The sequence below is a fragment of the Chenopodium album genome, chromosome 15 (assembly GCF_948465745.1).
Source record: "Chenopodium album chromosome 15, dcCheAlbu1.1, whole genome shotgun sequence".
Taxonomy (NCBI): domain Eukaryota; kingdom Viridiplantae; phylum Streptophyta; class Magnoliopsida; order Caryophyllales; family Amaranthaceae; genus Chenopodium; species Chenopodium album.
The window spans coordinates 49,210,231-49,233,452 of record NC_137848.1 but is presented as its reverse complement, the minus strand read 5'-3'; the positions used below and the strand labels follow the sequence as shown (position 1 = coordinate 49,233,452).

Here is a 23,222-nt window from a genome sequence, read left to right as displayed (position 1 = left end):
TTACGAGATCAAGCGTCAAAGTAGCTAAGTAGGATATACAGTGAGCATTGCTACTGATGGAGGTATGGCCAGCTACCAGTAAGGTCTTAAATTAGGACCTGTTCATTTCACCTTAATTTCAGTTCAGTTCAACTCTTAATTTCTTTCTCTCATAAAATATTCATTTCAACTTAGTTCAGTTTAGTTCAGTTCAGCTCTAATCAATTCAGTTTAGTTCAGCTCAATTCAGTAAATGTGAACAGACCCTTATTGGTTATTGAGAGTCTATGTAATGACGTACACTTGATCACATTTTCAAATCTACCACCTTGTTGTGTAATTTGTATTATGCTTAGTCCCTTACAACTCGCTCGGATTTCAGACACAAAATAAAGGCTTAATAGTTTTTATTTTAAATTGCTCCCTAGTGCGGTAGCGCCCTTTATTTATGTGTGTAATAAAAGATGTTAAGTTTAACATTTTTTGACTTATTTATGAATAATTAGTTTTACAAAACCTAATTTTTTATTTATTTTTTAATTTTTTAATTTTTATGTTTAATCATTTCACCGATTGAAAATAAAAATTAATAAACCTTATCTCCAATAATTGGCCAATCCTATTCAAAAAAAGATATGTCACAAATAATTTACGGATCGGAGTATATATTAATAGGTCGAGTACTATTGCATAAAAAAAAAATGCATTTAAGGTACAATCATTTATACTTATCGATTAAAACAATTTAAAAGATGGTACGACTCGTTTTCGGATATTGTTATTTATGTTTAGAACAATTCTCCACGTCACTGCTCATCGATCCAAAAAAACGTGAGCCTATGTTTTGGACCACACACGCATTCAGCCATTCAATACATCTACATTATGGGGGTGTTTGGAAACCAGCTTTTCAGCTGGCTTTTGGCTTTTGGCTTCTTCAAGTTGGTCAAACAGCCAAAAAACATGTTTGGTTAGTGGCTTTTTTAACTAGCTGAAAAGCTGGCTTTTAAACCAAAAGCCAAAAGCTAGTTGGAGCAGCTTTTGGCTTATGGCTTTTGGCTTGTTGACATAATTAACTTTTGATTAATAATAATTAATAATTAATAATTTATTAATAATTGATAATTGATAATTAATAATTAATAATTGATAATTAATAATTAATAATTAATAATAGTAATTAAGAATTAATAATTAATAATTAATAATTGATAATTAATAATTAATAATTAATAATTGATAATTAATAATTAATAATTAATAATTAATAATTAATAATTAATAATAGTAATTAATAATTAATAATTAATAATTAATAATAGTAATTATTAATTAATAGTTAATAATTAGTAATTAGTAATTAGTAATTAGTAATTAATAATTAGTAATTAGTAATTAATAATTAATAATTAATAATTAGTAATTAGTAATTAGTAATTAATAATTAGTTATTAATAATTAATAATTAATATTTTTTGAAACATAAATTATTAGTATTTAATAATTATTTTTTAATAATTACTATTTAATAATTAATAATTAATTATTATCATTGAATAATTAGTTTTTAATAATTAGTATTAAAATGGATTAATATACAATTATTAGTAATTTCTAACCAATAATTAATTATTATTAAATTATTGTAACCTTATTGTAAATAATTAATAATTAATTTACAATTATAATTACCAATAATTTATTATTTTAATTAATATTAAAGTACTATATTAGTTCATTAGTGTTAATATAGTTTAACAACAGCTAGCACCCAACAGCCAATTTACCAAACACTACAACTCTAGTCAAACAGCCAACTCAAAAGCCAATCTAAACAGCCAGTCAAACCAGCCAACTAAAACAGCCGACAGCCAACAGCCAACAGCCAATTGCCAAACAGGGCCTATCTTTAGAAGATGAGTCAATAAAAGTGTGCAAAGTTATCAAATTACAGTTACACAAAATAGACAATTGATCTTAATTGATTGCATTTTGATTCCCCTAGCTTATAATTCTTTTAGCAATCATTAAGAGGTACGGGGTAATGTTTTAGCAATTGCGTGATTAATTAATATCTTAGCTTATGTGATTGCATTGAATTATAATTAATCTACTCCGTATTAATTAAAACTAAAACAAAATATACTGCTATCATCTTTTTCTAAAATCGGAGCAATTATGATATTTTGTAATATCAATTTTTTCTATAGATTTTTTTTACCGGCAAGCAGGCCCCTACAGTCCTTCCTGTCACAGGAGCAATCTGTGGGTGGGAGTGCCCTGAGTGTGCCTCGATCTCGGGTCTAAGCCTTGGAGACGAGGAGTGGCTCCACTGAGTTATCACTCCCATGCACTTCTTTATTTATTTATTTTTTTAATTTTTATTTTTATAGAAAATCAATGAGAGCTATCCAAAACTTTAATCAACTCCTCTAACCTAACTCTCCATCTCCTATTTTCAAATTCAAAACTATGCATCCCCGTATTGTATTTCTTTCTCAAAACATTATAACAATTATACCGCTTTCTTATTTCGTAAAAATTTTGGTGTACAAATTAAAGACTATTCACCCCATATCTCTAACTATAACTAAAGTAGAAAGCGCTGACGTCATATTTCTCTCTAAACTATACACGTGTCATTATAATATGCAATTTTTTCTAGCCTAAGTAAGTTGATGATGTCATTTTTTTTTAATCCGATATTTTTTTAAATGAATTTTAATCCCATACTTTATCCTGAACATTGATAAATTTTAATCCGCCTAAGTAAGCTTATAGAAGCTATTCACTATATGTCCCTCGTCTAGGGTTTGTACGTCCGTAGCCTAGGGTTTGTACGCTTTCTTTCGATCTTCTTCCAATTCCCTGTCTTCTCCTTCTCTCTCTTTCTCAATCTCTTTGTTTCACTGTCTTCTTTTTATTCCCTTATTTCTTTTCTATGGCGGAGGAATTACTCTCTGATTTTGAATGCTTTCAGTTGACGGATGAGAAGGTTAAGGTTGTAGGGGGTGATCTTGATGATGACGATGAGGGTGCCGATACCCATAATCAAATTTCCATGTCGTTAATTGGCAAGTTGTGGACCTCTAAAAATTTTAACTCCGAGGCGATGAAACGTACTTTAACGAATGTCTGGAGACTGCAGGATAAAATTGCTATAAAGACTATTGACACAAATTTGTTTGCTTTCAAATTCATGAGTGTGGATGACAAGGAGAAAGTAGTTGAAGGTTGCCCATGGTTTTTTGACGACAAATTACTGGTGTTGAAGAAATATCGGGCGCCGAAAACCATCTGAAATCGAATTCAATCAATCTCCAATGTGGGTTCGATTATTGGATGTCCCTTTTAATAAGCGTAATTTGAAGGTGATAAAGGAGATTGGGGATTATCTTGGTGGTTTTGCTGAATTTGATGACTCAGATCCTTTAGGTTGGGTGAATTCATGAGCATCAAGGTGTTAGTCAATATCGAAAAACCTCTGCGAAGGGGTTTATTTCTGTCTACAGGTCGTTCTTCATCGAAATGGATCACAATTAAGTACGAGCGACTTGCAGACTTTTGTTTCTTTTGCGGGCTCTTGGACCATACAGAAAGCAATTGTTCTTACAAAGATTTGGCAAAGGACACACACAAAGATATTGTTTTTCACTATGGTCCTTGGCTGCGAGCTTCTACTCGAAGATGGTCTAATCAGACCTTGGTGGAGATTGAGAAAGACAAGAAGCTGAAATAAGGGATGATGTCTATAATAAAAAAACAAAGCTACAAGCTACAATGATCCAAAAGCAATAAAGATGGGTCCACATGGTGTCGCACGTAAGCTGTAGTTTCCTCCTTTGGAGAATTGTGATCAATTAAAGTCACTTAAATTTAGAGAAGCAACTCTAGTCAGAGTATTTGACAAGGCCAGTTCGAAAGAAGTGCTACGTTTGCAGAGTATTTCTGAGAGTGAGGTGGAAAACTCTTTAAGAAGGGAGGAAATAGTGGAATCTGTTGTGCATACTGACAAATGTAATGACCATACGGCCACACTCAACAGCAAGGAGGTGACTGACATGGATCATGACCTGCAACCTGATCTCATAGGCACTTGTAATGGAAAGAGGAAATTTAAAAGAAAGTCGGATAGAAGTTTGGGGAGTTCCTTAAAACAGAATTAGGGACTTTTTTCTCCTCCTATTCCATCTAAGAAAAGGGGATTTGATAATTTTGCCAACAATGAGGGGGAGTTGACTAAGGACTCTCTCAAGAAACAAAAATTAGCTCGAGATGACTTTAGCGGAGACAGGGTAAATCAAGTAGAGGGTGTTGGATATTTCCAACCCCTCGAACAGAAATGAAACTCTTGTGTTGGAACTGTAGAAGAGCTGGCAATCCTCGTACAGTTCGTGCACTCCGATATTGGAGCCGTACTTTATGCCCCGACATCATCTTCTTGTCAGAAACTATGATTGATAGTAGAAGGTCGGAGAATTTAAAGAGAAGCTTTGGTTTCGCTCAAGCTATGGGAGTTGACAGTAGAGGGAAATCTGGCGGGTTATGTATCTATTGGAAGGAGAATGTGGACTTCTCCATTGTTTCTTTTTCGAATCATCACATTTGTGGTGACGTTCAGGAGGTTGGAGGAAGGAAATGGAGATTCGTTAGGATTTATGGGTGGGCGGACAAAGCTCTTAAAGAGAATACTTGGACCCTTATCAGGGAGATTTTTCTGGACTCTCCTCATCTTATTGTGCTAGGTGGCGATTTTTAATAAAATCACTAGTGGTGAGGAAAAATCTGGTGGAGCTATAAGGGAGCAATGGGCCATGGATACGTTTCGGGGTGTTTTTGATGATTGTAATATGAAAGACCTAGGACACGATGGTTCTTGGGTGACGTGGGAAAAGGGTACTACTCCGGAAACTATTGTTCGAGAAAGACTAGATCGTTTTGTGGCATGTATGAGCTGAAACTTGTGGTTTAAGGATGCTTACGTTCAACATTTGACGAAGTACAAATCTGATCACCTTGCTATATTGTTGAATACTGAGGCACGGGTCAGAAAGAAGAAACCAAAAAAATAAGCGACTGTTTTTCTTTGAGACTTATTGGCTTCTCAAGGAGGGCGTGGAAGATGTTGTCAATGACTCATGGGATAATTCCAGGTACCTTATCATGCCGCATAAACTCGATATGGTGGCAAAAAATCTCACATCATGGAGCAGGAACTCTTTTGATAATCTGAACCAGCAGATTGCAGACACCAAATGGGCTTTAAAAATTGCTCAAAATATTCAGGGAGCTCTCCCAAAGTTTGAGGAATGTAAAAGGCTCGAAGCTATCTTGGATGACTTGCACGAGAAGAACGAGGTGTATTGGTATCTTCGCTCTAGGGTCTCGGAAATTAAAGATGGAGACCAAAACATGAAACACTTTCACCACAAAGCCTCGCATCGGAAACATAAGAATTATATCAAGGGTCTGAACGATGATGAAGGGAATTGGAGGACCGGGGAAAAGGAGATGGAGAAAATTATTATGAGATTTTATGGCTCTCTTTTTTCCACAGGGGACATTGACGAGTCCTTAGTTGATGATTGTAGGGAATATTTCAAGCATTATCCCAAACTTGAACCCCATTGTGATCATACACTTAAGCATGGTGGCGTCCAAAGGGAAGGAAGCTAGAGCAAAAGAGTCGCTAATAAGTTTTAGGAACTTGTAAACCGTTCACAGGGTGAAGGTTACACCCCTTAACGATCCATGAGATCGCCAACTCCAATAGGTCTGAAATCGTGACTGGGGTTCGGGGATGAAGGTACAAATCCAATCTAAAAGAGATTGAACCTGCCCTAAAAATAGGCCTCTACTTCATTCTTCTCGTATTCATGTGCGCTTTCTGACTAACATACAATCAATAGGTTAACCCTAAACTTGTTTATCTATGTTTGTTGAATATTAATGCACAAATAAATCTATTATTGGCAATCACTTGAATTATAATCATATTAGCCCTAAACAAGATTATTAATTATCTTATTAAGCGTGATTACAAGTACCAATTCCTTTTAAACATACATAAAAGGGGTGATCAAGCAATAACAATGAATAATAAACATCAAGCCACATAATAACAATCATCATAATAACAATCATAATTAAAATAATCATGTTAAAGCATAATAATAGGAAGATCCTAAGCATGATACTAACAAGATTAATAACAAACCCTAGCATGTTACTAAACAATAAAAATCAAAGCTTTAGCTCTAAAACGATACTAACATGCTATTAGGAAAGAAAATAGGAAGCACCCTAGAAATCATAATTGATATAAGCAAATCACCCTAAATATCATACTAAGGAAAGCATCCTAACATGATACTAGGAACCAAAATAACAATCTTAACATGATTTCTATATCATAAGATCAATTAAACAATTAATGTACTTACTTGGATGCCTCGTATCTCTTTCTAATAACAAAATACACACGTTAGTAACTTCAAGGAAAAGTATAAAATCAAACAATTAAATTAAATAATGGAAATAGAGATTTGGGACCAAACCCTCATAAATTATAACCTTTCACGTCTAGGGCGAAGACAACTTCGAACTTGGCTAGGTGTGTCTAGTGCTAATGTATGAGGAATTTTGTTTGAGGGAAGGTTTAGAAAAGAATAGAGAGAGTATCAAGAAATTCTTGATGAGAATTAGTGATTTTAGATGATAGTTGATAATTAAAACCGGAGGTTATGAGGCTATTTATAACGAAAATCAGTCGGAATATGATAAAAAAGAAATCAGAGTTTCAAGAAGAATAAAACACGACGTTGTCGCCACACAAGCCTCTGTCGCCGAGCGACAGCCTGTGGTGCGACGCTGCAGGCAGTTTTTCCACGCGTTTTCATATTTTTGATAAAATTAAGCGTACGAGGGGTAAAACTGTGATTTCATTTAAAACACTTCTTTTATTTTAAATAAACCTCAAAAAACTCAATTATCAATGCTAATCACATTAGGATTCAAAAGAACCTTCTAGAAGATAAGATTCTAGAAAACTATAATCAATCCTAATCGCATTAGGAATCATAAACCATAATGGGCCCTCCTCTAGATCATTGAGCCGCATATAAAGGTCAAACCGGGCCCAGTTTAGTATTTTGGCCATAACTTCCTCATTATTCATCGGAATTGGGCTTATAATATATCATTGAAAAGCTCTTTTTGAGTCCAATCCAACTACACTATTATTGGACCCTTGCCATGGGCCAAACTAAACTGGATTGGCTATTTTCATAAAATAGGTTTTCGAAAACAGAGAGAAAAAAAGAGAAATAAAAACTAACCGCAACACTAGACTTTTCACACTTTCACTTCATTCAATTGACAACCCGCTTTGTCCCTACTGTGGTTTGGAGAAAAGAGGCTATTATCCATGCTACAATCACATGTCCTAGTGCTCACTCTTTGTGGATTCGTAGTGGCTGCTCCGATGCTCTATATGAAAGAGCCAATGTCTTTCTCACTCCTTTTCAATCAAAGTTTTTCATTTTTTCAATTACGGAGTATCGAATATACTCCATCGATTGCTTCTACAACTATATCATACCACTTTTGTTTTGAATTGATTGTCCTTATTAAGATCAAACATTATTACTTCTTTTTTGAATTGCGACCTTTGAAATTTATTCTTACGTATTTATTCTTATTATTTTCGGGTAGTAGTTATTCAATCAGCTTCAATGGCGGGTTTTGATCCAATCAAATCATCAATTACTATAAGAAGCAATGGAAGATAATTTATACTCCCTCCGTTTTAATTTGTTAGTCCCATATACTATTTTGGGCGTTTCAAAAATATTTACCCATATTGAATGTATTCCACTTTTAACTTAGTTTTTATTTCCTATTTTATACATATTAAATTCTGATTGGTTAAATTAACTGATTGTGAATTGATGACATGACTCTAATTAAATAAATTACTCCCTTGATTAATGCAATTATGGCTAATGCTTTCCTTAAAAAAATCAAAAAATTTAAATAAGGCAAATCTATTTATGAATTATTTTTTACTTTAATGTTAGATTCCAAATATTCTCCTTTTCTTATTTTATGTGATTGATTTCATATGGGACTATCATATTGAAACGGAGGAAGTAGTACTAAACCGTGGATTTTATCGCATTAATTCTGCAAATATGGAGGTAGAATAACTGGATACTAGTAAATGAATGCCTTTTTGTGACAAAATATCACTTTCATTGTTTTTGAGTGAAATATTTCATGAATAGTGTGTTGTTGAACTGAGTTTTTTTTTTTTTTTTTAATTGTTTGGGCTTTATAAAGTGAATTTTATATTATTAATTGATGTTTGTTATGCTATCATATGGAATTTGGAGGAAGTTTTTGGTGGGTTTTATTCTTGGATTAATTCTCGAATTTGCAACGAATTAATATATAAATTAATGCAAAAGGATAATTCAATGTGGCTTATGATAACAATTAGGAATTGAATACATCGTTATCCCATTATTTTTTCCTGAACATTGTGGCTTTGTCTTCACTCAATTAAGTTAATGATAATTCTAATTTTCTCAATTTTTTTATTTATTTTGTAAGGTGGTTAATAATTCTAATTTTCTCAATTTTTTTCATCTATAATAATGCTCCGTAATATAATGTTCAATTATAAATAATTGTATGTTCATTTACAGCTATTAAAAAAATGTTCAATTTTAAAATATTATATGTTCAACTATAAAAAATATTAAAAAAATTATGCACTTCTCATTCAAATCAGAAGCAAGCTTTTATCAATGGTGGTTTAAACTTCATTTTTTACCATTTTCTTTCTCCTTCTCAATCATTTGCATTTGCCTCCTTTAATCCAACCTCAACTCCAACCAAAAGAACTAACATTTTCTCATCTTCGCTACCACCTAAATATCAACCACCGCCGCTGTTACAAAAACCAATATTATCTCACCTCTATTGATGCCACCACAACATAACAACAACTCTGCATTTTGCTTGCGTTGTAAATAGTAATTACTGTGATTAGGATCAAAATCATGAAGTAAATAGTAAAAACTGGGAAAAAAACTCATGAAAAATCAAAGATAAGAGCATAATAACTCACATTGATGAACAATTGAAACTACAATTCTAATTCCGATTCCAGATGAAATCACAACTTCACAATCATATCAAAATCAGCAATCAAAGTATTATCGATTAAAGCAACACAATTAAAAGAATCGAAATGAGAAAAAAAAATTGATTAATGACAATGATAAAATCAGAGGAATGAGGAGAAAAAAAAAACGTTAGGAGAGAGAAAATGGAAAAATTGATTGAAAGAGAAAGAACATCTAGCTTTAAAATCATAACAGAAAAAAAAAGTAAAAAAAAAAAGGAAAAAAAAAATAATAAAGCAGCTTAAAATGACATAAATTTGATTGTTGAGGAAAGGATGTAGTGGGGTAAAGTGTAGGGAGATATGGTGGGGAGGGGTTGTAGGTAGTTATACCTACTAGAGGGTGTAGGATAAAATAGAATATGGGCCTTGTATAATGGGCCAAGTATAGCAAGCAAATATGCTTTGTATTTTAATTATAAGGCTGACTTTGTGGTTGTAGTCTTGTAGTCAAAACATTGTGAACCTGATAAAAAGCCAGTGCGAAGAATGATTTTTTTTTCCTAGATATATAACTAGTGTATGACCCGAGCAATATCTCGAGTTACTACTTTATACGTAATTTTTTTTTTTTTTTAAAATTTCAAGCATGTTTGAAGTTTTTTCTTCTTAGTTTCATATTATCTTGAAAGTTTCCTACTTTGATATTAGATTTATTTGGTGTATCTTTTGTATGTAACTATGCTCTATATTTTTCTAAGATTGTTTGCATTAAGAAAACCGAGTTCTTTGAAATTAGGGGTATAAATGAGCCGAGCTGAGCCGAGTACTACCTTATTTATGTTCAAGCTCATTTAACTTAGGCGAGTTCGAGCACGATCCCGAACTTTCAAGCGAGCTCAAAAATTTGTTCAAGCTCAGCTCATTTAGTAAACTATATGTTCGGGAACAGTTCGTGAACGGCTCGATTATTGAAAGAGTTGATAAATGAGTATTTCATGAATGAGTGTTTAATAATAAACGAGCTTCTCTAATTAACGAGCTTTGTACTTCTGACATTTGAAAATCTCATAATTATAAACTTAAGAGTGGAATTAACAATTGTGAAAAAAAATCAATAATTCATTTAAAAAAATTGTAAATGATTAATTTATAAAAAAATAAATATTCCACATAAAAGCACTTTGTGTTTTTGAGATATCACATATATATCTGAATGAATTGTTCATGAACTTTTATATATATATATATATATATATATACACATGAGCAAATTGTGAACATAAATAAACGAGTTGTTCATGAACTTACCTGAACGAGCATATGTATATATATATGTATATATATATGTATATATATATATATATATATATATATATATATATATATATATATATATATATATATGTATATGTATATATGTATATGTATATATGTATATATTCGTGTTCAAGCTCATTTATTAAACGAGTTTCAAAATTTGTTCAACCTTGACTCATTTATTAAATAAACGAACATGAATGAGCTTCAACCGAGCTCGAATCCGAGTAGTTTATTGATCGGCTCAGTTCATTTTCACCCCTATTTAAAAGTGAAGGATAACTCAAGTGGTTAGAGCTTTCCTCCCGCTTTCAAGAGATCATGAGATCGATTCTCACCCCGCCTCGTGGCTCTCTAAACACGATAAAAAAGAAAACCGAGTTCAATATTTTGAATGCTATTGAGTATTTAACAAAACTAAATAAATAAATAATAATTACTATATTTCTTGAAATATAAAAATTATATACTACTTTGCATAACCTCAAAACTGAAGTTGCTAAAGTGCCTCATGATCATTATATAATGAAAAATAGTTACAATTAAGAACTCATCTTATAATAATAATAATAATAATAATAATAATAATAATAAGATAAAGTCATACAACCTACAAAAAATTAGTGGGTAGCCGAGATACAATCCGGGCCCCCACTCCCCTAGCTATAGAAAAACCTATCCTTGTAAAAATATGAGCAGCAGCACGAGCCCCAATGTCCTGAACTGTCGAGAACTTCTGAATCCGCTTCAATAACACAACAGCCTCCTTGTCTAATTCCCCAAGTGATCAAGAAAAGGAGAAGGGAAGGAATCCATATCCAATTACTCGACAACTAGATTCATACTTGACCTGCTTTCGATGAGCCGCATCAACCACAACTCGTCCAGGGACAAAGTCAGATAGCCTAGACTGTGACAAAGGAGAAGTCCCTGTCAAATCAACACAAACATCACGACCACGATCCCAGGAATAAAGTAATACATCTACAGGTCTAAGGGCCCAATGTCAACCTCCTTTCTAGCTGAAATCCTAGATCGATAACAAACATCAACAAGAGTATTGCGAACAACATTATGCCGATGTTTAATACCCACCATACCAGCACACGACACCTCTTGATCACCGAAAATATCCCCAGTAAAAACCTTGAACAAGCAATGCACGGCGCGAAATAGAGAATAAAGGAACACCCAAGCGATAGCACAACACACATCAGTAAGTCTTTGTGTTCATTGTCTGACCCAACCTGAAATAGGAGCTGCTCGAAACCAAGCAGAGGTGTGATCTCCTTGCTGCAATTTCCACAATGCTGATTGACGAGGAGATAAAGAGAAGGTGGATTCTGCGGATACGGTAACCTTTGTGAAATATATATCTGCCAATTTCTTCATGAGTTTAAGGGCAGCGACCTCACTAGGATTACTCAAAATGTCAGACTTAACCATTCCATTAAACAGATGCAACGCATCCGCGAAGGCTCGACCAAGGCCAACAACGCAAGCATGCCGTAGAAGCTTTGTCTGCAACCTAGCAAACTGTAATCGAGAGGTAGGAAAAGCATAATGACGAACATCACCTGCGGAATAAACAATTACTAATAGAGTATATTATTATTATTATTATTATTATTATTATTATTATTATTATTAGTTTCTTTTTATTATTATTATTTTTAATACTAGCTAATAGAGTATATAAACCAATCTCGAATTTTAACTATCAGTTTAAACTTTTTGTTGAATTGATCCTCTAACATGGTATCAGAGCTTTGGTTTTCTAACGTGGTATTAGCCCCAACGTTACACAAAGGTCACGGGTTCGAATCTCATCTACCCTCCTCATTTCAAAGTGCAATATTTAGCACTGGGTATGGAGGGGTCCATGTAGCATCCACACTTCAAACCCAAAGGACTCCTATGTGAGGAGACATGATAGAGTATATAAACCAAAATCTTGGACTTCAATCATTAGTTTAAGCTTTTGGCAAAATTAGTCCTCTAACACTTGCAATACATCACTTCTCACGCTTGCTGATGCAATATTTCAATCGCTAATATCTTTAATTCACTACCACAAAAAGTGGAAAAAGTAACGCATAATACACAACAGTCAAGTTGGATAGGCGTTCTCTAGACTTAAATAGAACGCCTTTGGTAGAGGAACGTTGTGTATAATGAAACAAATAGAACGCCTCACTAAGGTAACTATTATGTTTGATTTTTTGCTTTTTTTTTTAATTAAATTGTAGCTGTATAAAATAGAACCGTACGGAGTATTTTCCCTATTTCCTCCATGACCATCCTATTTCTTTGTTTTTCCTCAAACCCTCAACCGTTCAATCGTTCATGCCTCCTCTCTCTTCCCTTTCCTCAAAGAATTCCTCTTTCTCTCTCCTCCGATCCAGCGTAGAGTTCTTCCATGGATCTAACCCTATTTCCTTTTATCCACCTCCTCCAATGGCGAAAAAAACCCATCTATCCCTCCACACAGAAAGCTCGATTGGAGCTTTAACCAAGGCGAAGCAACAACAAAGGCAAAATTCAACATTCTTACTTTGTGAACGACAACCATAGCCGGCCAGTTTTTGCATCGCATCGGTAGGCACACCGCCTTCTCCCCTCTCTGCCGTCACTCCCATCACCACCATACTCTTCCCCGGCGATGGTATTGGCTTTGAAATCTTCGAATCCGTCAAATAGGTTAATTTCTCTCTCTTCTATTTGAAATCATATGAACATCGGTTTCGATTTCAGCATTTGGATTTGGAATTGATTGTCGAATTGGCTTTTACGATTTGTAGATGTATGTTTTGTTGATTATTTTTCTTTGAATTTGTGAATTTAGGATGGATTTTTAATCATTTCAGCGCTAATTATCACATTTCATTCATAATTGATTAGGTTGCTAGTGATTTTTCTTCGTTTTCTACGTTTAGCTAGGTTTTTTTTTTTTTTTTTTTTTTTTTTTTTTTTTTTTTTTTGTGGTTTGTATGTCTAACTGGGTTGTAATTTTTATATTGGCTTTTTCTGGGTTGGAATTTACTGTATTACGGAGTAGTTTATTTCGATTGATTGTTTGTGCATCTAATTTGCTTATTTATTCACTTCGATTATGTACTTGTAAATAAGCATTTTTTTTTTGGCTATTATGTTCTGTTCATTAGCATATTTTAAAATTGAAATTTGATTATGTTCTTGTAAGTTATCATGTTTGATGTTCTATAAATTAGCATGTTTGATGATCCTGGTGACATTTATTTCGTAGTTCTTCGTGATTGGATCTTAAATAATTGGGTTGTTGTTTGATTTATGCTAAAAAAAATTTCACAGGATGTTATTTGAAGGATGACCTTCACAAGGTAGCTCGTTGAGTATCTTATTAAACAATGATGATATCCTAAGTGTATTATAGCTTAAATGTATATCAATTAACTAGTTTTGTCATATTCTCAACCATGTTAAAAGGTAATGTAATCAAATCAAATGTACTTTTTAGTATCAATGTATCATATATTCATATCATATTGGAATTTATTTTCGGAATATGGATAGTTCTATTATTCTATTATTATTATCGTTATTAAATAATAATAATGATAATAAAAAAAATTTGAATAAAAAATTAGAAAAGAGAACGCTTATCTTAGTTAGGAGTCTCTTTTTATACAAATAGAGAACGCCTTTCTAAATATAACAGTTCTCTTTTCCTTGTTTTTTTATATATTTTATACATATAATAGGAATCGCCTATCCAAGATAGGCGTTTAGTATTCTATTGGATATAAAACGCCTCAAATAGGCGTCATGTATACTTTATAAGGCACCCCACTTGAAGGACGCCTCTAAAGCGTTCTATATTGCCTATTTCGGGCGTTCTATATTGCCTATTTTGTAGTAGTGATTATAAATATTTAAAAATTAAAATTAAAACATTTGATACTAAAATAGTATAAATCGAGACGAATTTAACATGATCCCACATGACTATAAGTTTTTGTAGCTATAGATCACCAATTCTAGTCAAAGTGAAGCAAATAAATAGTGTAAAAGTCAAACTGTTGCAAGTTTTTTAAAAAATGGAGGAAGTATATTTTTGCTGGGTATAAAAGCATATTAAATGGAAAGTTGAGATGGTAAGACTTACATCCTAATTAATACTTGTTAGTCTCATGTTCAAGCATTACTATTCTAAAAGGATTGGTATGAATAAAATTTCTATTAGCGAAAAATGATTTATTTAATTATTTAATTCATGAGCACTTAAATTACAATAAAATAAATTAATATATCTTTTCTTAGTTGTAAGACATTAAGATAAATAATAAGGGCCTGTTCTGATTTACTAAACTGAACTAATTGGAGTTGAACTGAACTGAACTAAACTAAATATTTTATGAGAGAAGGAAATTGGAAATTGAACTGAAGTGAAAATAAGCTAAATAGAACAAGCCCTAAGTCTTGTGTGTGGCCAAGGGCAACGCTGACGCGGCGCAATTAGGCGACCGCACATAATCCCCTAATGATTGGGGCCCCAAAATCATATGAAATGTTATAATGAGTCCCCTAAACAAAGGTTTTGATGGTTCATTTGTTAGGATATATAAAATGTTATTATGAGTCCCCTAAACAAAGGTTTCTATGGATCGTTTGTCAGGATAAATGAGTTTTGAAGGGAAGTTAAGGGAGTACAAGTAATAAATAATAACATTCATAACCATTAATAAATACACTTGATTAAACAAAAGTCAAGAAAAACCAAAAACTCTTTCTTTTCTCTCTCTAAACCCTCTGCGACCCACAACCTCATAAAACCTTAGGAACTCGCCGGAGTTTCGGCGCCACATCCAAACTCCAGCGAGTCTCCTCCTCCCCTCCTCTTCTTCTCTTACTTCCCTTCTCCCCTTCTTCTTTCCTCTTCTTTGAGGCGTCTTCATCCTCACCGATTAGAAGCTGAGCCTCCTATTCCGGCGAGCCTCCTTTTTTCTTCTTCTTGTCCTTACTTCTCCCTTCCCCCTCCTTTATTAAGCGTCTTTAATTTCTCACACTATAAAAGTCGACCCCCTCACCTTCTCAAGTTCAATTCTTCTAGTTTGAAGGTGTTTGTGTGAGCATATGCCTGTTAAAGAAGTTTCGAGGGGAGTAATTCCAAGCGCCGGACTCCGTCACCTTCCCCACCTTAGCGTGCATGGAAGGATATCGTTTAAAGGGTCTCTCCCCCAGCGAAACAAGGCCTAAGGACTAGGCCTAACGTTGCCGTCATAGGTCATCGATAATTTTGACTAGTGACGGAAACGGTAAAGTTAGGGTTAGGGTTTCGTGGGTCCTTGCGCTAGAGGGCTAGGCCTAACGCCGCCGTCAAAAGAAGTTCGTGATGAAAACGATGAATTTAGGGCTAGGATTTCGAGGTTCCTTATGTTCGTGGTTTCGGGTTTTTGGTTTGGACGGTGATCTCCTCTGGTTTGTTCTCTTTCCTAAGTATGTTTTTTGTTGGTAATTATCAGAGTTTACTTGTCTTAGTTTGTTTTATGGTATTTTTTAGCCTTCTTTGGTTGTTTTCTGGGGTATTAAGTTATTTTGGCTATAGTATTTTGGATGGTTGTGTGCAAAGGGAGTTAGGATCCTTTGTTAAGGATTGTGGTGTGGTTAATTATAGTGGTAAGAGAGTTTACAGGTTTGGTTGTTGGGTGTTTGAACAAGAAGTCGGCCTTGGCTAAGGTGAAGTGCACTACTACAAAATTACCTTTAAAAGTCGCCCTTTTAGAGTCGCTTGTTAAAAATATGTGACACATTAGCCTTTGGAGTCACCCCTTATAGGTGAGGCGACACTATAGGTAGTATAATAAGTTTAAAATAACTGTAATCTGTCGCTTGATTATTATTGTGTGACTCATAAATGTTTGGAGTCGCCTCATATAAATTAAGTGATGCGTAAGGTTGTTGTATAAATATAACTATTAAGTCTAATACATCGCCTGAAATTAAAATCTGACTCATAAACTTTACGAGTCACTAGCTATAAATTAGGCGACACATTAGGTCGTATTAGAAATGATGAAAATAAGTCTAAAGCGTCAAATTCTTGATATGTGACTCGTTAACCTTTGGAGTCGCCTATTATATATAACGTGATGCGTAAGGTTTGAATATGAATTTATCTAAATATTTTATTGACTCGTCCCTTAATTAGTATATGATACTAGTAATACTTCTTACATATTTTAAGAGTTACTTGTCTTGTAAATATGAGTGCCATAAATCAATGCGTAAGGTTTCATCTTACATTTGAATAGTAAAATTGTTATTGGATGTCACTTCCTCGGTTTTTAGATAATTGAAACTGTCAAACTTGACTGTCAATACATGTTGGTTTGATCTTATAGATCAATAAAAAAAAGTTGATATTATGAAAGTTTATATTAATAACTATTTCACAATATGTTTCATAAAAATATTTGTTTTTTTACACTTTATTGGAGTAGATGCAAGGAGTCTCTCATGCGCAATAAGAGTCTATTACCTGTATAGACGGCTATCTCGTAGATTTTTTCCTCACCAGAGGTTTTTTTATTAAAAAAACGATGGTCAAACTTAGTATATGTATTGTGGAAAAAGTCAAAAGTGTTAATTATTTATGAACGGAGTGTGTAACGTGCGACCAATTAACATTTCGAGTCATATAATACGGAGTAACATTTTAAGTTATCTAATATTGAGTACTCCGTCCGTCCCTTATTTTTGCCCCAATTGCTTCATTAAAATCTTATACTACTAAGAGATTAAGTAATACTATTGTAATTTTTTAAAAAAAAGTCATTAGAATCTTATATAGAAAAAAAAATAAATAAACTAACTTAATTCATATACTACTAAAAGAAAGAGTAGTAGGTCTTAATTTAAAAAAAAAAACAAAAAAGGAGAATGAGTAATACGTTTTTTTAATCACCTTTTTTTAATCAAAAAGAAAAAAAAAAGAAAAAACAAAGAAAGGAAAAAAAAAAGGTAAAAGAGTACTGCATTTTTTTTTAATCCAAAAATAAAGTAAAGAAAGTTAAAACCCTTGAAAACTAAACCATCCATATTCATCTTCTTTAACAATACTGTGATTTCCCACGCAAACCAAACCCCTAAATCTTGATTCCCATTCAAACCCCAGTATATTCCCTTGCAATTTGAAGCGACGGATCATCTAATATTGCGTCTCAACCCCAGCAACTAAATTTTCCGGCTTAATTGTGATAATTTCGGCGGTGGGTCTCATCTAATATATTGTAGGATTTTCGAATTTGAAGGTAAGCATCTGATAAACCATAATTTCATTTATTTATACATGGGCTATTATAATTTTGGTGTTTTAGTTTATCAAAATTCATTGTCTTTCATTGTCTTGTTATTTAAATTAGGCTGAATTCTTTTTTTTGGGATCTTATGCTTAATTGAATTTCTACTTTTTTGGGGGGTTTTTTTCCATAAAGTACGGTTATGTTCATATGTTGGACCATTGCATGTTGATTATTGATGTGATTTTGTTAATCTTGGACTTAATTTACATTTTGTATTCCACTAGAAACTTAAATAATTAAGAAATATGAAGATTATGCATCCCGTATCAGTTTGACATCTTTTAAAATTGATTTTCAATTAATTTATTAGTCACGTGAATATTGACTATATAAATGCTCTCATATTAATTATATAAATTATTGATGAAACTATTTTGATTCCGATGCATATATGGTAGACACTACGATGTGATCTTATGCTATTACGTACTCTGCTACTACTAATAAAAAAAATCTAGAATGAGTTCAACCAGAGTGATAAGGACATTGTCAAAAAGTCATATATTATTAAATTCTTGTTTATTGGTTTATGAGATTTGAAGTTTTTAATTAAATATATGTGGGACATGTATTTGTTAGAGATCAAATGGACAAAACTTGGATTACACGAAAGCGTACTACGCCTGAATTTCAACAAGGGTTGAAGTTTTTATTCAGTTTGCCTTGAAACATAAAAAAAAAAAAGGAGAAAATATGTTGTCCTTGTAAGACTTGTGGAAATATGGGTACGGTGTCTAATGAAAATGAACTACGAGATCATATTTTTTGTAATGGGTTTTTGAAGAATTATACTGAATGGGTTTGGCATGGTGAGGGAATATTAGATGATGATATTAACTACGATGATAATGTAGTGGGCTTAAATAATGTTGATGATGATTATGAAGATAATCAGTTAGAAGAGATGTTACATGATATGGAGGAAAATATGGATGAGAGGGGACATGTTTTTATAGTTTATTAAGTGATGCTAATAAACCTTTGTATGCTGGCTGCTCCAAGTATACTAGACTTTTTGGTGTACTAAAGTTGTTCAAAATAAAAGCAAAACATGGGTGGAGTGATAAGGGTTTCACAGATTTGTTAGAATCATTGATAGATATGCTTCCCGAAGGTAATGAGCTTCCAAGTTCTACATACCAAGCAAAGAAAATGTTGTGTCCAATGGGTTTAGATGCTGAGAAGATACATGCTTGCCCAAATGATTGTGTGTTGTACCGAAAAGAGTACAGTGACTTGCATGAATGTCCAAAATGTGGGACTTCACGATATAAGGTGAGTAATGATGGTGAAATTGTCAAAGGAGGGGCTCCTGCCAAGGTGCTTTGGTATTTGCCTATTGTGCCAAGGTTTAAACGTTTATTCGCTAATGTTAATGATGCAAAGAATCTAACATGGCATGCTGATGAGCGCGAAAAAGACGGAATGCTTCGACATGCAGCAGATTCCCCACAATGGAAACACATTGATGATGAGTTTAAAGAATTTGGTTGTGAAGCAAGGAATTTAAGGCTAGGCTTATGTACTGATGGAATAAACCCATTTGGTAACATGAGTAGCCAACACAGCACCTGGCCAGTTTTGTTGGTGATTTATAATTTACCACCTTGGCTAATTATGAAGCGTAAGTACATTATGTTGTCATTATTGATTTCAGGACCTAAGCAGCCAGGGAATGACATAGATGTATACTTAGCACCATTGATTGAAGATTTAAAAAAGTTGTGGGATGAAGGCGTACCTATGATTGATGCTTATCGAAATGAGTCTTTTACGTTGCGTGCCATGATTTATTGCACAATTAATGATTTTCCAGCTTATGGGAATCTATCTGGTCACATGACTAAGGGATATAAAGCATGCCCAATTTGTGAAGATGATACAGAAGCTATTCATCTACCGAAAAGTAAGAAGTTGTCGTATAAAAAGTATAGGAGATGGCTTCCTCGTAATCATCCCTACCGTAAACTTCGAAAGGCATTTGATGGAAAACCCGAGCAGGGAACTGCTCCTATTCCTCTAACAGGGAAACAAGTTTATGAGCGGGTTAAGGACATCAATTGTGTTTTTGGCAAACCTTACAAGGCTCCGGGTGACAACGTTTGCTACAAAAAGATGTCTACATTTTGGATCTTGCCGTATTGGAAGCATCTATCAGTGAGACATTGTATAGATGTGATGCATGTTGAGAAAAATGTTTTTGATAGTCTTATCGGCACACTTTTAAACATATCGGGTAAAACTAAAGATGGTAAGAATTCTCGGGGCGACATGGTTAAGTTGGGCATACGACCTGAATTGAAAGCTATAAAGAAAGGAAAGCGCCATTACTTACCTCCAGCATGTTACACTTTATCAAAAAAAGAAAGAAGGCTTTTGTGCGAGTCTTTACATGGTGTGAAAGTTCCTCATGGATATTCCTCAAATATCCGTAATCTTGTCTCGATGAAAGACTTGAAATTAATTGGGTTGAAATCTCATGATTGTCACACACTTATGCAAGAGATTTTACCTGTGGCAATTAGATCAATTTTACCAAAAAAAGTGAGACGCACCATAATTCAGTTGTGCTTATTTTTCAAAGCCATTTGCTCAAAGGTAATTGATCCTGGAAAGTTAGATTCTTTGCAAGCACAAGTAGTTCTCACACTATGCCAGCTTGAAATGTACTTTCCACCCTCTTTTTTTGACATTATGGTGCATTTGATACTTCACCTAGTGAGAGAGGTTAAATTATGTGGACCTGTTTATCTTAGGTACATGTATCCATTTGAGCGTAATATGGGTGATTTAAAAGGGTATGTGAGGAACCGATCTCGACCTGAGGGTAGCATAATTGAAGGATATTTAAGTGATGAGGTCTTAGGATATTGTATTGAGCACTTAGCAGAGCTTGAAAAGTTTGGTCTGCCTATACCTCGTCATGATGAGGATAGGATTCAAGGTAAAGGTACAATTGGACGTCGAGTCGTCATCCTTAGCCGCGAAAAACTTAATCAAGCATATTTGTATATCCTACAACAAAGTGTGGAGGTGCATCCTTATTTGCAAGAACATATGAATCATATAAGGCTTGAAAATCCTGGAAAAAATGAAAAGTTTTTGAGAGATAAACACAACCACTCATTTATAAAGTGGTTCCAGAATAAGGTTAATTCTCAATTAAGTCAAACACCAGGTGATGTTTCTGAAGACATTAAATGGTTAGCATTTGGGCCATCTTCTAATGTTGTATCTTATGAGGGGTATGATGTCAATGGGTATTGTTTCTACACCAAGCAAAGGGATGATAGTAGTACAATGCAGAACAGTGGTGTTACTTTGGTTGCGTCTGGTCTGCATTTTTCTAGTGCAAAGGATAATAGACCGTGTCATGCGAAGATGTCATATTATGGTGTAATTGAGAACATATTTGAACTCGACTTCATTGAGTTTAAGGTGCCCGTGTTTCAGTGCAAGTGGGTGGATGTAAGCAAAGGTATCAAAACTGATGATATGGGATACACATCAGTAAATTTTGATAAACTAGGTCATTTAGATGAACCATTCATAATGGCATCGCAAGCAAAACAAGTGTTCTACATGAAAGACCCAGTTGAAAATCATTGGTCGATAGTGATTCAAGGAAAGAGAAATGGTGTGGCAGTAGCAGACCTTGTTCATGATGAGGAAGAATTTTGTCAAACTGATGAGATTCCTATGTTTTCATTATATCAAAGTGTACCACTAAATGCAGATGACTTAACTGAGCATTATTTGCGCGATGATCATAATGAAGGTGTATGGGTTAACAAAAATCCAAGTAATGAATAAATAGGTGATAATTTTTCCTTTTTTTATTTTTCATTTGTCCGTCTATACTTGTGATATTCTTATATAACTGAGGTTTTTTTTTCCTTAAATGTTTATTTGGTTTCTAACTTTGTGATTGATTATGGTGTATATTTTAAGTATATTTAAAGTATAACTTATTTGACAGTACACTAACCTTCATTTTTTTTTTTGCTCTGACAGGTGAACTTTTTTTGTTTGCCAGTAATATAAGTAACTACAAGTGCAAAGTAAATTTCTCAGATCAGGTATGTAATTATTCTTTCTCATTTTAGGTATATGCATTATTTACACTCTAATGCTTAACAACGTAACTTATTATGTTAGGATTTTCATTTTCATATTACATGGCTTCTGAGGAAGATCCTTCCAGTTCTCAAGCTGATGATCAGACTAAGCAACTGAAAAAAAGAGAAGACAAGAGGCCCTACAACTGCTAAATATATAACAGAGGATGATGATGGACCGTATCCTCTTGAGTGGGATGCACATGGTACTGCAGTGGGAGAACATAAAAATGAGCACCCACATCATTTGGGTCGTGGTGGATATGAAAAACAAGAAGAACGACATATCAAAGCCCAACTGAAAAATGCTGCCCTTTCATCAACTCCCTCTTCTTCTGGAGCTGAATTCGAAATGCCTGCAATACCTCCAAGACTTCGCTATGAGAAGTGGATAGAGGGAAGAAAGGACAAGAATGGGAATATTTCAAATGAGAAAACTAAAGAAATTGTGGAGAAAATTGTAAGTATTCATTTTTTTAGTCCCAAGTAACTATTATTTTACACTATTGCTGTTTTAAAGAACTATTTATGTTTATTATATTTGCAAACAGTATGAGCTTAGGGAAAAAGAAAAATCTGGTGATTTTGTGTCCTCCGAAAGTCATGATATTTTAACAGAAGCGCTTGGGACTCCCGAGAATGGAGGTCATGTGAGGGGAGTGGGAGGAAAAGCAACTCTTACATCAATTTTTAAAAGAAAGAAGCGTGGTCGTGAGATGAATGGTGTGCTAACATTTAAACAAGTAGAGGAATTTGCACATTTACTCATAGAACAAGTAAGGGAGCAAACAAGAGCAGAAATGAAAGTTGTTACCCTTGAGCTTTTGAAGTCTTGTGGCATACATGTACCAAATGATGTCGAAGTCAATATGAATGGTCCTACATCTCTTCATCCTCATAGCAGTTGTCACTCCATTGATCCCGATCCTTTCGTCAATGGATCTAAGGTAATAATTTATATATCATTATTAGCATACATGACCTCAAGAATTTGATAATAAAAACTGATATTTATTAAAACTTGTGTACAGGAGCCCATTCCATGTGAGTTACTGGTCCTTGGAAAAGATCAAGTATATCGTGTTGTGGCTAGAGGGACCTTATGTAAAGCTGAACCGGGAGAGATTATTCATAATGTTCCATTACTTAAAGATCATGTCAAAGTGACTATCTTAGATATTGTTGACGGGGAGGAGAATACACCCCTACCTTTACCTTTTTTCGGACATGAATATCTTGGTGATGATATAAAAGGAAGCTGGGCACAATGACCTTGGAAACAAGTCAGATTATCTCAGGAGGTAACTTACTTTTATTTTAGATAAAATTAAATTA

The 23,222-nt window shown here is 33.7% G+C and overlaps 1 protein-coding gene across 1 annotated transcript; it reads left to right on the top strand.

The window, feature by feature from the left end:
- Positions 1-4,321: 4,321 nt before the first annotated feature.
- Positions 4,322-5,557, top strand: LOC145581352 (uncharacterized). Its single transcript, XM_081638372.1, has 4 exons — positions 4,322-4,603; positions 4,725-4,922; positions 5,089-5,337; positions 5,537-5,557. Exons 1-4 carry the CDS (start codon positions 4,322-4,324, stop codon positions 5,555-5,557), a joined length of 750 nt encoding a protein of 249 aa, XP_081494498.1.
- The last annotated feature ends 17,665 nt before the right edge of the window (positions 5,558-23,222 follow it).